Source organism: Labrus mixtus, chromosome 13 (assembly GCF_963584025.1).
Source record: "Labrus mixtus chromosome 13, fLabMix1.1, whole genome shotgun sequence".
Taxonomy (NCBI): Eukaryota; Metazoa; Chordata; class Actinopteri; order Labriformes; family Labridae; genus Labrus; species Labrus mixtus.
The window spans coordinates 19,931,099-19,945,237 of NC_083624.1; the positions used below are offsets into that span (position 1 = coordinate 19,931,099).

The window sequence follows — 14,139 nt, forward strand, 5'->3', positions numbered from 1 at the left end:
GGAGGTGGAGGAAATGATGGGTAGGTTCATCAGGAAGGTGGAAGTTGCCTGGATGGAGGTGAATGCCAAACAGCAAACACAAACTCTGTGTTTTTACCTTCAATGTGGAGCGTTGCTGATGTTTTGTCAGTTCCACAGTCACATAAGTACTGTCCTTTGTCTTTGTCGCCAACTTTCTTGATGATGAGAGTTCTACGTTTGCCCTCAGCCTTAATGGCCACCATCTTAGAGGGCTTGACCTCGGCCTCATTGTGGTACCACATGACATCGACGTCTTTGCTGAGCTCGCACTCGAGAACCACCTCGTCTTTCTCCACTGCAGTGTAGTCCTGCAGCTTGACTGTGAAGTAAGCATCTCCCTCTGGAATGGGGAAATGTTTGCATGACTCTCCGAGGCAGAAAAACAAAACGTAAAGGATATATGGAAGGAGGCAGACAAAGGACAAGACGGGGACACAAGTGAACGACATAGAGAAGACAGAAAATGGTTGACACAAACATGGACAGAAATACAAACAGCTGTGGGGAAGAATACAAACAGATACAGAGAAGACACAGGTGGCTGATCTGGGTTTACCTATGACCGTCAGGTTGGCCATGGAAGGAATTCCTTTGGCCTCAGCCTTAATTTGGCAGATATCATCCAGAGTCACTTCCTTTATTTCTAGCACGTGTCTCTTTCCATCCACATGAGTGAGCACTGTTCTGCTCGGATGGATTTTCACATCGTTTTTATACCAGGTGACGGGAATGTTCTCATGAGAGAGCTCCAGCTCGAAGCGAGCCATGTTGCCTTCCTTCACAGTTTGGTCCTTTAGCGGTGAAATGAATTTGAGCCTGATACCTACAGTTGTATTAATAAAGGATATTCATATGAGTTAGTTTAAGAGTGGAGGAAACCAACTCTATGAAGGGAGTCATGATAATAACGGTTCCTCTGGTCGGCGGCCCAGCACTTACCCTCCACCGCGAGTCTCGCTGTTGAGGTTTTGTCCAAAACCCCAATCGTGTATTCATCCTCGTCATCAAACTCACAGCAGTTTATTATCAGCATATGCTTCTTTCCATCATCGATGATGTCATACTTTTGGTCAGGGGTGATGATGTCATCCCCCCTGAACCACATGACCTTAGAGACATCCTTCGTGATGGTGCATTCAAACTTAGCTTGTTTCTTTTCAGGCACAGACACGTCCTTCAGTGGGACTACAAAGGCCATTTCGATTTCTAGGTTCAAAAGTGACACAGGGACAACACAAACATCAACAACACAAACATCAAAAACACAACGAATAACAACAGAACAACAAGTGGCCAGTTCACCATGTTCTCCATTGTACTGGGTTCTTCCCATCAATGGCTCACATGTTTATAGAATCCCACCAACCCCACCCCCAAAGCCTATCATCGGGACACACTGATGGTAAACACAGCTCAATTAACCAGCTGGAGATTTCCTCGGGTTGTCAGGAAGGGTCAGGGTGAAAGGATGAAATGCTGTCATCAAGGAATGAAGTCCTGCTGGTTGAAGAGTTCTCCATGTTTGAGATAATCGGCAAAGGGAAGGGTTCATCCATCATCCTCAGATTTATCAAGATGTAACAAGTATCTTCTGTCTTCAGGTCTTCCTCTGTTCTACCTACTGCTGAATCAAACACTTCCTGCATTAAGTAATTTTTGGTAAACCAATAGGCGATGTGATGTTATGTTTGGTGGATTTAATAAACTGGCCACTGTACATAGCTTAACACTTAATCACAGACGGAGGACAGAATGTACTGTAGATACACTTCACATCAAATTTGACAGAACACCAGAAAGGTTTACAATTTCCAGTTAACAGAACAACAAAGACAGGATGCAACTCCCAGCATTGGGATGAGGTTGGGTCCCAATATCAGAATCCTTCGCCAACTTCCTGGGGTTCAATAAGTCTCATCAATCATCAATTCTGGTAAATAAAGATCTAAGGTCCGCTCTCACGTGCTGTACAGCTTTATTTTGTGGTCCACGGACTTTACGCCTTTATTTTTACAGCTAATACCCAAGAATCCTGATAGATTGTAATTCCATTCCCAGGTACCTGGAGTCCCCCTTACCTTTGACATTGAGCATCGCGTTGGTTACGGCGTTCAGAGCCTGGTAGGACACTTCTCCAGCCTGGTCCAACTGGCAACTTTTCAGAATGAGCTTACGCACTGCACCCTCCATCAGGATGTCGCACGTCTGATGAACACATTACATTATATATTTACATAGTATTGAGAATGTGGAATTACAAGCATTTAGACTTGGGACCACAACAGGTCCATGCTGCCTTACCGGGGATCTGGTCAAAACCTCCCCTTTGAGCTTCCATTCCCCTGGAACATCGTCCTCAGAGATCTCTGTCTCAAACATGGCATCTTCCTTCTCAACCACCTCAACGCTGGCCAGGGGCTTCAGGATCTCAGCCTCCCGCTCTGAGAAAGAGAATTGGTTATTTATGATGATAATCAGTAGAAGGATAGAACGATATGCAGGTTTGAGGGGTTAAAGTTAAAAGGAAGGTAAGCAGGTAGATAAACCTCCTAGCGTTAGCTTAGCGGTGTAGACACGTCCTTCCACTTCCATGGCGTATTCTGCAACATCCTCGGGCTGACAGTTCTTGATGGTCAGTGTCAGCTCCTTCCCTTCCTTCTTGATCTCCACCTTGTCAGAGGGCGTGACCTCAGTCTCTCCCTTCATCCACTTCCAGTTGGGGGTGTCCTTGAAGAGCTCGCATTTAAATGTAGCAGTGGCCTTCGGTTTCACATGCTGGTCTCTCAATGGTTTCACAATCCAGTCCTTAATGATTTCTGTTGGTGTGAAACATTATTTAGTCAGCGTACATCACCCAGTTAAGACACAGCATCTTTAATACTTGTGTAGTGTACACCAAGACGGAGGGCTCAAAGATTCCTGCAATTTAAAGCAACCTTAGGAAGAGAACTCTGATGTAGCGTATCAGTCTTAGTTTCAAGACAGGTCAAAAGACCCTTTCGAAGTCAAGACCAGTCAAGACCACCACTAATCGGCTATTTTTCCACGCATTACTGTGATTAGGAGGAAAACGCCTCTTGAGGGACACGCCCCCTGAACTCAAAGATGATGATTTTTCAGTGATATATATGGTCTTGACTTGTTCTCGTCCTGCCTTGGTCTTGGTCTTGCCTCGATCTCGCCCTGCTTTGGTCTTGCTCTTGTCTCTGTCTCGTCTGTCTTGGTCTTGGTCTTGTCTCGGTCTTGCCCTGCCTTGTTCTTGGTCTTGACTTGTCTCAATCTCTAAATGTCTCGGTCTGTCTCGGTCTTGGAGCACTCTGGTCTCGGTTAGTGTGGTCTTGACTACAACATTACCCTGATGTTTACCTACTGGTAACCAAGCTGTGATGATGTGAATATTTGATATAAGCAGAAGGATATTGAGATCAGTTTTAAAATAAAGATCAGCACCATGAAGTTCAGAGCAATTGAATGATATAGTCGTATGTCATCGGCATAGAAAATGAAAAAATGTGGTGTCTTCAGAACGGGTCAAACATGAAGGAACTACAAACGCATTCCCGTTAATGTTTCCTAGAAATCATCAGTTCTGCTGTGTTTCTGTTTACAGAGATATGACCAACACCCTCTTTCTCCTACCAATGATCTTGACAATCGTTGTGGTCTTGACGTCCTCCTGGCCCGCCACCTCACAGGTATAGGTACCAGTTTCCTCCTCAGCGGTGTTCTGGATGGTCACGGCGTGCTGCATACCGATGATATTAATCTGAATCTTGTTGGCCTTCTTCTTCAGGACCTCGCCGTTCCTTTTCCACACCACATCTCTCTCCTTGTTCAGCTCACAGGTCATGTACAGAGGCTGACCCTTCAGAACTGAAGTCTCCTCCTCCAGCTCTTTGATCCATTTCACAGGAAGCTCTGTGAGGACATCAAATAACAATCAGACATTAGATTATTTACAAGTTGATTTAAGATTCTAGACTTGTGGGTCCTAAAAAGAAGATGTATTTACCTTCAACGATGAGCTTGGCTGTGCATTGTATTTCCTTGCCGGCATTCTTTGCTATACAGGTGTATTCACCGGTGTCCGACAGCTGAACGTCAATAATGGCTAACTTGCGATCTTTGCCGTCAGAAGTGAACTTGTGCTTGGGACTCTCGCGTAGATTACAGTCGTCTTTCATCCAGGAAGTGATAGCAGTGGAGGGCGAGACCTCACACTCAAACACAGCAGACGAGCCGATAGACTCGGCTTCCTTCAACACAATGTCCTGAAGCTTCTTGATGAACTTCAGGGGGACGGCTTTGAGCTTGAATCCTGCAAAGGGTTCCTCTGGTGGAGACGGACCCTTTCCACCAGGCCTCAGACCTCGGCCCCTGCCTTCTCCGGGGGACGGAGTTTGTTTGGCTGAAAATCAGAGGGAAGAAAATCAATTGACTTTGAACTTCAGGAGGATCTGGTGGCATCACCAGGGGGGGAAAGGGTAAGCTTTTCTTGTTGACTAATCACAGAACAGATCACAGATTACTGAATATAACAGACTTACGTTTCAGTCCTCTACCTCTGCCTCTTCCTGCTTCTTCAGCTGGTTGTCCCTCTGTTCAGAAAGAATCAAAATAACTTTGCTGCAAACGATATCATCACAAGTTAATGTACCCAAACGTGCAATTATCAGGCTGTATATGTCCAGTGTAATGGGAAGCAGGATATGAGGTGATAGTGATGCTCATTCAATGAAATGACAATGAATTCACTCACAATTCAACCCAATGTATAACGAATAATTAACCCTTTGATGACAGGACAGGATGGAGTAAAACGCAGAAAGATGTAATGACTAGTGGAGGGGGAACATGTTGGACTGATGGGGATGGGGTGATATTGAAATGGCGGACACGGAAACACGGTTACAGAGATGACACAAAGCGATGAATATGGACACATTGATTCACAGAATGATAATTAACAAACACACAAAGAGAGACACAAAGAGATGGAGTAAATCGTGTCACAGTTAAGATGCGATGAGGCGATGACGCTTTAGATAGAAGCATGTCGGTTGGAATGAGCAGAGATTATTCAGGGCATGATGAGATCGAGATCGTCACCCAATGATGATGGGTTGCCACCATCTCACCTCTCCTGGTCACCCCTGGTACCTCCAGAGCACCTTCCTCTGCTTCACCTTCCCAGTCCTCTGTGGGGACTAGCTCCCAACCCCAGGCCTCCTCTTCCTCCTGCTCTGCCTCTTCTGCTTCATACTCCTCTTCAAACACCTCCTCCTCTGGCTGGGTGGCGATCTTCTTCATTTGTACAGCTCCAGGAGAGACTTCCTTGGCCATAGGAACCCTTCTTTCAGGCTTTGCTGGTTCTGCGGCCTCCTCTGGGGATGGCTTCTTCGGGATCTTTTTGAGAGTCACAGCTTCAATGGATTCTCTCGGTGAAATGGTTTTAGGAATCTTTTTGAGTTTCTCCAAACTCGGTCTCCTCTCAGCGGGGACTTTCTCTTCTTCTTTAAGCTTCTCAACTTTAGGAGATGGTGTCTTTTTCAGCTCGACCTTCTTCAGTTTCTCAAAAGGCTTCAGAGCCACCTCCTCTTTCTCCTCTTTGGCCTTGGGTATGATTCCCTTCTTCAGCTGCAGAGGTTTGGGCTCCTCAGGAACCTTTTCAGGTTTCTTAACAGGTGTTGGTGCAGGAGGTACTGTCTTCTCTACTGGAACTGCTTCTACCTCCTTTGGCTTCTCCTCCTTCTTCTCCGGAACTTCTGGGATCTCAGGTTTCTTCGCTTTAGTTTCTGGCTCTTGTTCCTTCAGCTTTTCGTCCGGACTGCGACGCCGGCGCAGTTCATCGATCGGCTTCCTCTCCTTCTCCTCTGCTGGTTTCTTCTCAGGCTCTGCAGCTTCTTTGGATGGTCTGCTGAAGGGCTTCAGCTTAACTGACTCAATTTCTTCTTCCTTTGTTGGGATTTTCTTCACCTTGGTGGGCGGTTTGACCTCCTCTGGCTCATTCTGTGGAGTGGTCTTTTTATCTACTGGTTTTGGCACCTTGGCTGTTGGCTCCTTTACCTCTGGAGGAGGTTTCTCAGGTTTCTTTGGAGGTTCTTTGGGCTCCACCTCTCTGGGTGTCCTCTCACCCTTTTGGAAAGGCACAGTATCCCTGTCCGGCCTCTCCTTCTTATCTTTCTCTGGCTCTTCAGCTGGCTTGGCAGACTTTTCAAATGGTTTTAGTTTAACTACTTCTGGTTCTACTTCCTCAGAAGGCAGTTTCTTGACTTTCTTCAAGGTTGCACTCGGTGGGGCAGGCTCCTCGTCCTTCTTCGCCTTGGGAGTCTTCTTCAGAGAAATCTTATCTTCAGGCTTCTCTTCTTTTCGGGTGGGTTTCTGGCAGGTCCATGCATCTTTAGGAGCTTCTTTTTGGTCCTCTTCTTTAGCCTGCACAATTTCTGGCTTCTTCACAAGTTCTGCTTTCTCTCGAGGCGTCCTCTCCTCCACTGTTCTCCTGGTGGCGACTGACATCTCGACAGCCTCTTCTCTGTGCACCAGCTCCTCGACCTGGAAGACGGTAGTCTTGGTGACCTTCTGGGGTTTTTCCTCTTCTTTGGCCTCTTTTGGTGAGACCGAGGGGATCTTCTTCAGCTTTATAACCTCCTGCTCCCCTTCCACTTCCTTAATGACTCTGGTTGTTTTCCTCAAGGTGGGAATCTCAAATGTTCCCTCCTCTTCGACGAGAATTTTACCTTTTTTGGGCAGAACCAATTCTGAGGCAGCAAAGATTTGACATTACTCACTGACACTTTACTGCAAGCACAATCTGTGCAAACTACACAAATGTAACTCCAAATGAATATACAAAAGACAGATTCCATTTCACAAATAAGACACAAAACAGACAGAAGAAAATATAGACAAAGAACAAGTTCTGGATTTAAAATATATTTTTAAATGTTTCAGACAAAGTTAAAACCAATCAAGGAATATTCTAGCCTGCTTGTATGTACTGTGACTAATGCATAGAGTCCTATGAGTTGTTGGGTGCTGTGTACACTGAGGTGCAAGGTTATTAGAGCGCCTACCTTTCTTGACTCCTCCAGGTGCTTGGACAGGTCCCTTGGTTTCATCTAATATGGAGGTATAGTTCAGAAATGGTTAATGAGGCCATTTGATTCTTTCAAAACAAACATTTCACTGATTGCAAAAAGTGGGAAGACCTGTGACACAATGAGGATGTGTCATCAAACACATCCGACAATAAAAGCTCAAAACGTGGAGGACATGAAGCTGTGACACGGAGGCGAAGCAGAGAAGTTCTGTGTCAGATGATTGAGATGAATGACATGTGGTTTTTGTATTGTAAGCACAGAAGAAGAGGTCAGATGAAGTTAAGCCATGTCAAAGGAGTGATGGACGGCATGCTGGAGAGGCGATGAATTAATGGCTGAACAAACGAGACACACAACATTTAAAGGTGATATAAACACAGCTGACCTTCTAAAGGTCATTCCAACCCACACAGAGCAGACTGACAAGCACAGCAACAAGAAGAAGAAGAAGAGTGGGAACGCACGAGTGGAAGGTTAAACAATGCAAGTGATGAAAGGATGAAAAGGTCCTTTCAGTCCTTTAAACACCTCTACCTTTCTCAGGAGCTTTCTCGTCCTGTGGAAGCACCTTGGCCGGTTCTTCAGCCTTCACAGTCGGCTGCGGCTTGGACACTTCAAGTATAACAAAAGAGGGTATGATATAACGTCTGACAACAGATAAGGTTACTCTCTGAGAGGACAACACCTTGATACCTGGCTTTGATTCTTCTGGTGGAGTCACTTTCTTCTCCACCTTCTTGCTTTCTTCAGGCCTTTTGGCGTCTTCCTGAACTTTAACCGCGGCCTGTGGTCGTCTCTCTTCAACACCAAAGTATAAAAGGAATTCAACAGAGACTTCTCCACAAACACTTTAGTCTAGATCTGACTTTGACACCATAAGAAAGTCGATATTGCTCAAGGGTGACATTCTTTAGCGAATGTCGTCAACACACTCACAGACACAGAAACGTGAAAACAAGTTGAAAAGAGAAGTTTGGTACCTTCTTGTGGAGCAGCTGGCTTTACCAGCGCTTCTTTGACCTGTGCCGTGGGCTCCTTCTCCTTCACAGGAACTTTGAAATGAAATTATATGACAATCAGAACCTCACTAAGAGAGATGGGGCGAGCACTTACCATGCACAGAAACACAGAGAGAACCAACAACATACAGATTGGAAGATGGAAGTTCCAAGACGGAAGACATTTAGACACAAATTTCATGTGTCGTCGTCTTTGAAAACATTTCCCTTTGAACACACTGGAACAGTGACACAAAGAGAGTTAGCATGAGACTGGACAGACGTGATGGTTTAGATACCAGATGATGAGAAACCAAAGAGTCTGTCTCAGGCGACAGCAGGACGGTTCTTTACAACAAGAATACAGTTTGTGCCCAAACAGAATGGGTGATGTGACGTGGGGATCCTTTCGATAGCGTGATGACAAAGAGGTATGAATGTAATCAATCCAACAGAGGATGAGAGTGCACTGCCATGTTTGGTGCTCAGGTCAAAAACACGTGCTCGGTGACACATAACATTGTTCCCTCTATACCTCTGGAAGCTTCTGGTTCCGAAGACAGAACCGTGGTTTCTCTGTCGGACTGACGGCCTTCAGCCTCTCCCTCCTGTCTGCTAATGGTTTCTACTTCCAGAGGAGGGACGTGTTGGCCTTCTGCTTTCAGACAAGGCTCGCCTTCTTCTGAGTCACAAGTCCTGGAGGCAAACCTTCGGTAGTGTGGAGCGTCTGTTTTGTCCTCACTTGTGTTTTCCTCAGAGATCTTTGTCATGGTTATATCTGTTACTGATGCTTCTCTGACCGTGGGCGTTGCCTCAATATCAGCTATTGACTCTGTCTTCACATGTTTGGAAAACCTTCCTGCTTCATCGACTATTTCTCGAGATGTTGTAGGTTTAACTAACTGCTCTCCTCTGATTTGTTCTCGGTCAGTGGTTTCTGTCTCTGTTTTGTCTCTGACAGGCTCGCTGAATCCCATCATTCCTTGTTTCTTAGATTTCTTTGTTTTGGACGATTTCTGCTCAGTCAGCGACTCTTTCAGCGTCGCCTCAGAAAGAGACGTACCAAACGAAACGACCTTGGTAACTTGACCTTCAGCAGTGACTGCTGTTGGCCATCGTCCTCCATCTATAAAGTTATGTTCAGCTAACGTAAGTCTAGTTTCCTCTTTTTCTGCAGGTCTGTCTCTGTTGGTATATATTTCTGATCTATCGTCGGCTACGAGGGATTCTTTGGACGTCGCCTCGGCTGCAGAAGTGACCTCAGCTTTTCTTTCAGTGTGTTCTAGCTTCTTATTGGTTCCTTCAGTCGGAAAGACAGAAGCTGTTTTATGCTTAATGGAGACCACCTGTGACTGAACTTCTCTGACTGGAGCATCAGATTGAGTGTCTCTAACTGCGTCTCCAGCTTTGGCGAGTGGCGTCTCTGCAAGATCTTGGCCTGGCTGTAATGGATCTGCACAGGAGTCATCTTTGGTTGTTTGTCTTTTCAAAGACGTAGCGCCCTGATGTCTGCGTGAGTCGACTCTGAAATCTCCCTGGGTATGTTTCTTATCGTGGGCGACAGCTGTGAAAGCCTTTCTGTCCATTTCACCTGAAGCTTTGATTACCTGAGTATTTCTATCTGCCATCTCAGCTAAATGTTCGTCTGTGTCCTTGGCGGCCTCTGGACCAGAGGAAAGTCTTTTAACAGAAACCTCCCCGCATTCATAAACGTCTGACTTCACGTCTTTTGAAAGCGGGTGAGGTGAGATAAATCTTCGGAGAGTTTCTGTTTTACCGCCTCCGTCTTCAACTACAAGATGTCTTTCAGAAGCGACCTCCATCACAGGTGCGACTGACGCTGTTCTTAATACGTGTTCTTGTTTTGGTTCTACGACATCTAATGGCGTCACACTTCCATATTGGTCTTTAACTATGACTGTCTCGGATTGCAGTCTTCCCTTTTCTGACCTCTTCTCTTTGTCTGTCAGGGATTTTGATTTAATGGATTTATTAGCGTCTGAAACAGCCGCCTGTTTGGGTCTCGTTTTTATTTCTTCAGCGGGGATAATGCTCGCCGTTTCGTGCATTATTGTGAGTTTTTCTGGAGCTTCCTGTTCTCCTATTAAGTGCTGATCTGTTACTTCTGGTTTGGAGGCAACTGAGATCTTTCTTTGGACTTCTTCAACTTTATCTACGTTAGACTTTTTAACTGTCGGGTCTTTTGTGGTCTTTGAAGACGTCTTCGACATTAAAGCAAAGTCATCCGATTTGTAATTGCTCTCTCTCTTTGACAGAATATCTTGAACCAGAGTGTCAGGTATGATGGACCTGCGGACGGTTTCTGATTCAGAAGCTCCGTCTTTCACTATCAGGGATCTCTGCAATGCGACCTCCATCACAGGAGCCACGGAAACCTTTCTCTGCAAGTGTTCCTGTTCTCTGTCTGTTACTTCTAATGGAGCTACACTTTGGTATTCATCTTTGACGACCACCGTCTCTGACTGCACTTCTCTAAGAGACGTTTTGGTACTCTTCTCTTGAAGGGGTTTTGATTCATTCGTCTGATCCCCTTGGATTAAGATCTCTGCAAGTTGCTCAGACATATGCCCTCCCTCTGTCTCTCTGACTTCTTTCTTTGGTAATACCTGTTCTGACTGTGAGTCTCCTGCTGAAGCTGCTGTCGTCGTCTCTGACTGTGTCTGTGTTTGGATCGACTCGTCTGCTTCTTCTTTAGATTTTTTATCTCTTAGAGCTGTAACTGAACCTCGTCTTTTAACCTGCTCTGGCCTCGCTGGTTTCATTTTTACGATCGGGAGAACTTTGCCAGTTTGATCTTTACTTGCTCCAGCTGTCTTGTCTACGTCTCTTTCATCTTTCTTCTCTTTAACTTTGACCTCTGCTGTGACTTTAGCCTTCGTCTTAGTTTGTTCCTGTCCTGTTGATTCGGGCTCGGCTGCCTTCTGTATTTGAACTCTAGTAAATGTTTCTTGAGTATCTCGCTCAAACAAAGATTCTGTGTGTGGTACTTTTAGCTCGGTTTCAGGAACACTTACGTCCTTTATTCTAACATGCTGTTGAGGTACTGTGTGTTCCCTATCCTTGATGAGAATCAGTTTTTTTGTTTTATCCTGAGCTGTGACAAACTTGGCTGGGATTCGTTTGTCTGCAGCCTCCTCAGCTTCGGCTAACTCTCGCTGCAGGGATATCGACACCTTCCCAGGAATACTGACTGCTCCGTGGGATTTCTCAACACCTGATGGAACTTCAGTTTCTCTGATTTCTTCAGGTCTCGCAGGATGTAGTTTTAAATCTTTAGAGGTCTCCTCCACAACGTGTGCGACTGAAACCCTTCTCTGGACTTGTTCCTGTTTGGTCTCTTTAAGAGGAATCACTTTAAACGTTTCATCTCTAACTGAGCTGACGTCAATCTGACCTCGTTCAACCACGATCTCTGACAAAGAAATCTCGTCTCCAGTTTTAGGGACCTCATCTTGAGCTCTCTTTGTCTGAACTCGTTTCTGTGTAATCTCGTGTGAGGCTTTTTGTTCTTTCTCTGTTGGCTCCTTTGAAGGGACATCGTCTGGCTTTATAAGAACTTCTCTGACAGGTACGTGTGTTTGTCCCTCAGTGGGAACATTTTTAATTTTGAACTCTGACTGACTTCTAACTCTACCTTCAGAGTTAACTTCTTTCTGTTTGGTGTCTTTCTGTGGAACGTTTTCACTCTGAGGAGTTTGTCCTTCTGTTGGGATCACTTTTGGTGGAACTGCTTTGACTCTTTTCTTTTCAGTTTTGGCTAACTCTTGTTCTCTCGTCTCGGGAGTATCTCGATCTGTGAGCCGTTTAACGATCATTTTCTCCCCAGCAGGAGGAGGAGATGCTTCTCTTTCAGTCGGTTCTTGTTTTGTTTTCATGGTTTCAGTTGGAGGAACTATGTGTTGAGTAACTTTAGGTCCAACAGACTCTGGTTCTCCTGTTGTTTCTCTTAACGTCTGTTCTGTTTCTCTAAAAGGAGTCGCCATGTTACCTTTACTAGGTGTGTCTTCTGGATCTGATGTATAACGCTCTACTGCTGCTTGAGTTGGTACTCTGCCACATGAGACAGATATCTGTTGGTCAGTTTTCTGTTGTTCTGGTTTTGTTATTTCTTTGGGACCCATTTGTATGAGTTCATCTTTGACTCGGTCCTCATCTCTCTGCTTCTCAGCCATATCTTTTTGAGTCCTGCTTTTTGATAAGATTTCATCTTTTCGAACTAAACTCTCGCCCTGAGCTGCTGGTTTTCCCCTCTGAGGTTCACTTGTACGAGTGTTAGTTCCTGTAGCTTTTGGGACGCTCCTTGTTTTAAGACCCTGTGTCTTTGAAACATCAGTAACAGATATATCACCTCTCGTTTCAGACGGCTGGGCAGCTTCTTCAGTCAGACTTAAAACCCCGTCATGTTTGAGAGATTTTAAACCTTCACCCGCAGACTTTTCTCCATCCTTGTCTTCCACGCTCTCTGCAGAGAGTCCCTCCTCGGATACTAAATCTTTGGAGGTCCTCCGAGTTCCTGTTCTGTTCCTGGCCTTTAAGAGACCAGCTGTGGCTGCTTACGCGTTTAAAAATGATTAAGAGGTTTGAAGAGAAAGCACCACGTGGCGGTGCCAAGAGATTAGGAAAAAACAACAACAACACAGACACAAACATTTGGAGTTAAACCAGACTTACAAGAGATTATATGACGGTCTGACAGTCAAAGACAGAAACATGTGCAGTTGTTGTACCTGTAACTCGTGCGTCAGGAGCATCAGGAATTGTCTTCGCCTTTGCTTCTACTTCTTCCAAGAAGAACCATTTGTTTGTTTGTGTTGAACGCAAGATATTAATGTTTAAGAAGAGAAAGAAGAGAAAGAAAGAAAGGGTTAAAAAACATCAGGGGTTAAAAAAAGAGAGCCCCTGTAAGTGTTAGAAAAGTGATACAAAGAGTATGAAGATGAAGAGGCGTTAACGGATGAGGTGAGGGAGATCACTGGCTAAACGATGACCTTTGACCCTTGTTATTGTCCAAGGTTTTGGGTTTTAATGAAATGCACCCAGATATGGAGACAGATGGAAAAGTTAAAGATGAAAATGATCATGAGGTTAGATTTTCTCTTTGTACCTCCAGCAGCTCTTTGTGGGGCGATCCGGTTCTTGTCCTCTGGTTTTGGTGGGACTGAAGGTTTAGTCTGAACCGTTTCCTCGATTAAAAGACTTCTTTCTTCTGTTTTCATCTCAACACCAACTCTCCGAGGAAGGCTGTCTCTGGATTCCCTTTCTACTGTCTTTGGACTATCTGACTCAAACTGAGGCCTTGGTTGAATCGCTTTTGGTTTCTTTGGCTCGACATCCGTTACTGACTCTTCTGGTTTTACTGTCGGGGTCACCTCTAATTTGGGTTTTTCAGACACTTTCTCCCTTTTTCTATCGACTATTTCATCAGAATCTTTCTCAGGTTTCTTTTCTGCTGGCTCCTGTCTCTTTACTGGTGCTAAAGGTTTCACTGGTGGTTTAATTTGAGCTTCTACCTTTTTACTTTCTTCAGCTGGCTCCTGTCTCTTTACTGGTTTGTCTTTTTTAGAGTCTGGAATCACCGTTGGTTTAATTTGAGCTTCTACCTTCCTACTTCTGTCCTCTTCCACCACTTTGTCCAGAGTCTGGGGAACTTTTGTTGGTTTGTCTGTAACTCTGACTTCAGTGACTTCAGGGTAAGTTTGACTGTACTGTTCAAACTCTGGGACAGGTGCTGTTATCTTAATATCATGCTCGATGGATTCCTCATAAGTGACCTCTGTCCGAGCCTTTTCCTCTAAGTCCAGCTCTTCAGTCCGTTTTCTTGCTTCAGTGCTGATTGTTATTGGGAAACGTTTGGTTTTATCCAGCGTCTCTGTCGGGATTTCTCTGAATACTTTGATTTCTTCTCCCTCAGTGACTCCCTCTTCCTGTTCTCTCTGTCTGGCTTTGCTTTCTGTTGTGATGGTCACCTCCCTTCCCTTTTTGACTGAAACAAAAGCTTC

The 14,139-nt window shown here is 45.0% G+C and overlaps 1 protein-coding gene across 1 annotated transcript in view; it reads right to left on the reverse strand.

Moving 5' to 3' along the window:
* The window catches only part of LOC132987189 (titin-like), a 200,247-nt gene that overhangs the window by 100,000 nt on the left and 86,108 nt on the right, over positions 1 to 14,139 (reverse strand). The window contains exons 96-109 of the mRNA XM_061054086.1: positions 8,102 to 8,173; positions 7,815 to 7,919; positions 7,656 to 7,733; positions 7,095 to 7,139; positions 5,160 to 6,779; positions 4,569 to 4,619; positions 4,034 to 4,429; positions 3,661 to 3,939; positions 2,568 to 2,837; positions 2,323 to 2,462; positions 2,100 to 2,226; positions 961 to 1,227; positions 578 to 844; positions 98 to 361 (exon numbers count right to left, since the gene is read on the reverse strand). Coding sequence (XP_060910069.1) covers positions 98 to 361; positions 578 to 844; positions 961 to 1,227; positions 2,100 to 2,226; positions 2,323 to 2,462; positions 2,568 to 2,837; positions 3,661 to 3,939; positions 4,034 to 4,429; positions 4,569 to 4,619; positions 5,160 to 6,779; positions 7,095 to 7,139; positions 7,656 to 7,733; positions 7,815 to 7,919; positions 8,102 to 8,173 — 3,981 coding nt within the window. The remainder of the gene's footprint in view (positions 1 to 97; positions 362 to 577; positions 845 to 960; positions 1,228 to 2,099; positions 2,227 to 2,322; positions 2,463 to 2,567; positions 2,838 to 3,660; positions 3,940 to 4,033; positions 4,430 to 4,568; positions 4,620 to 5,159; positions 6,780 to 7,094; positions 7,140 to 7,655; positions 7,734 to 7,814; positions 7,920 to 8,101; positions 8,174 to 14,139) is intronic.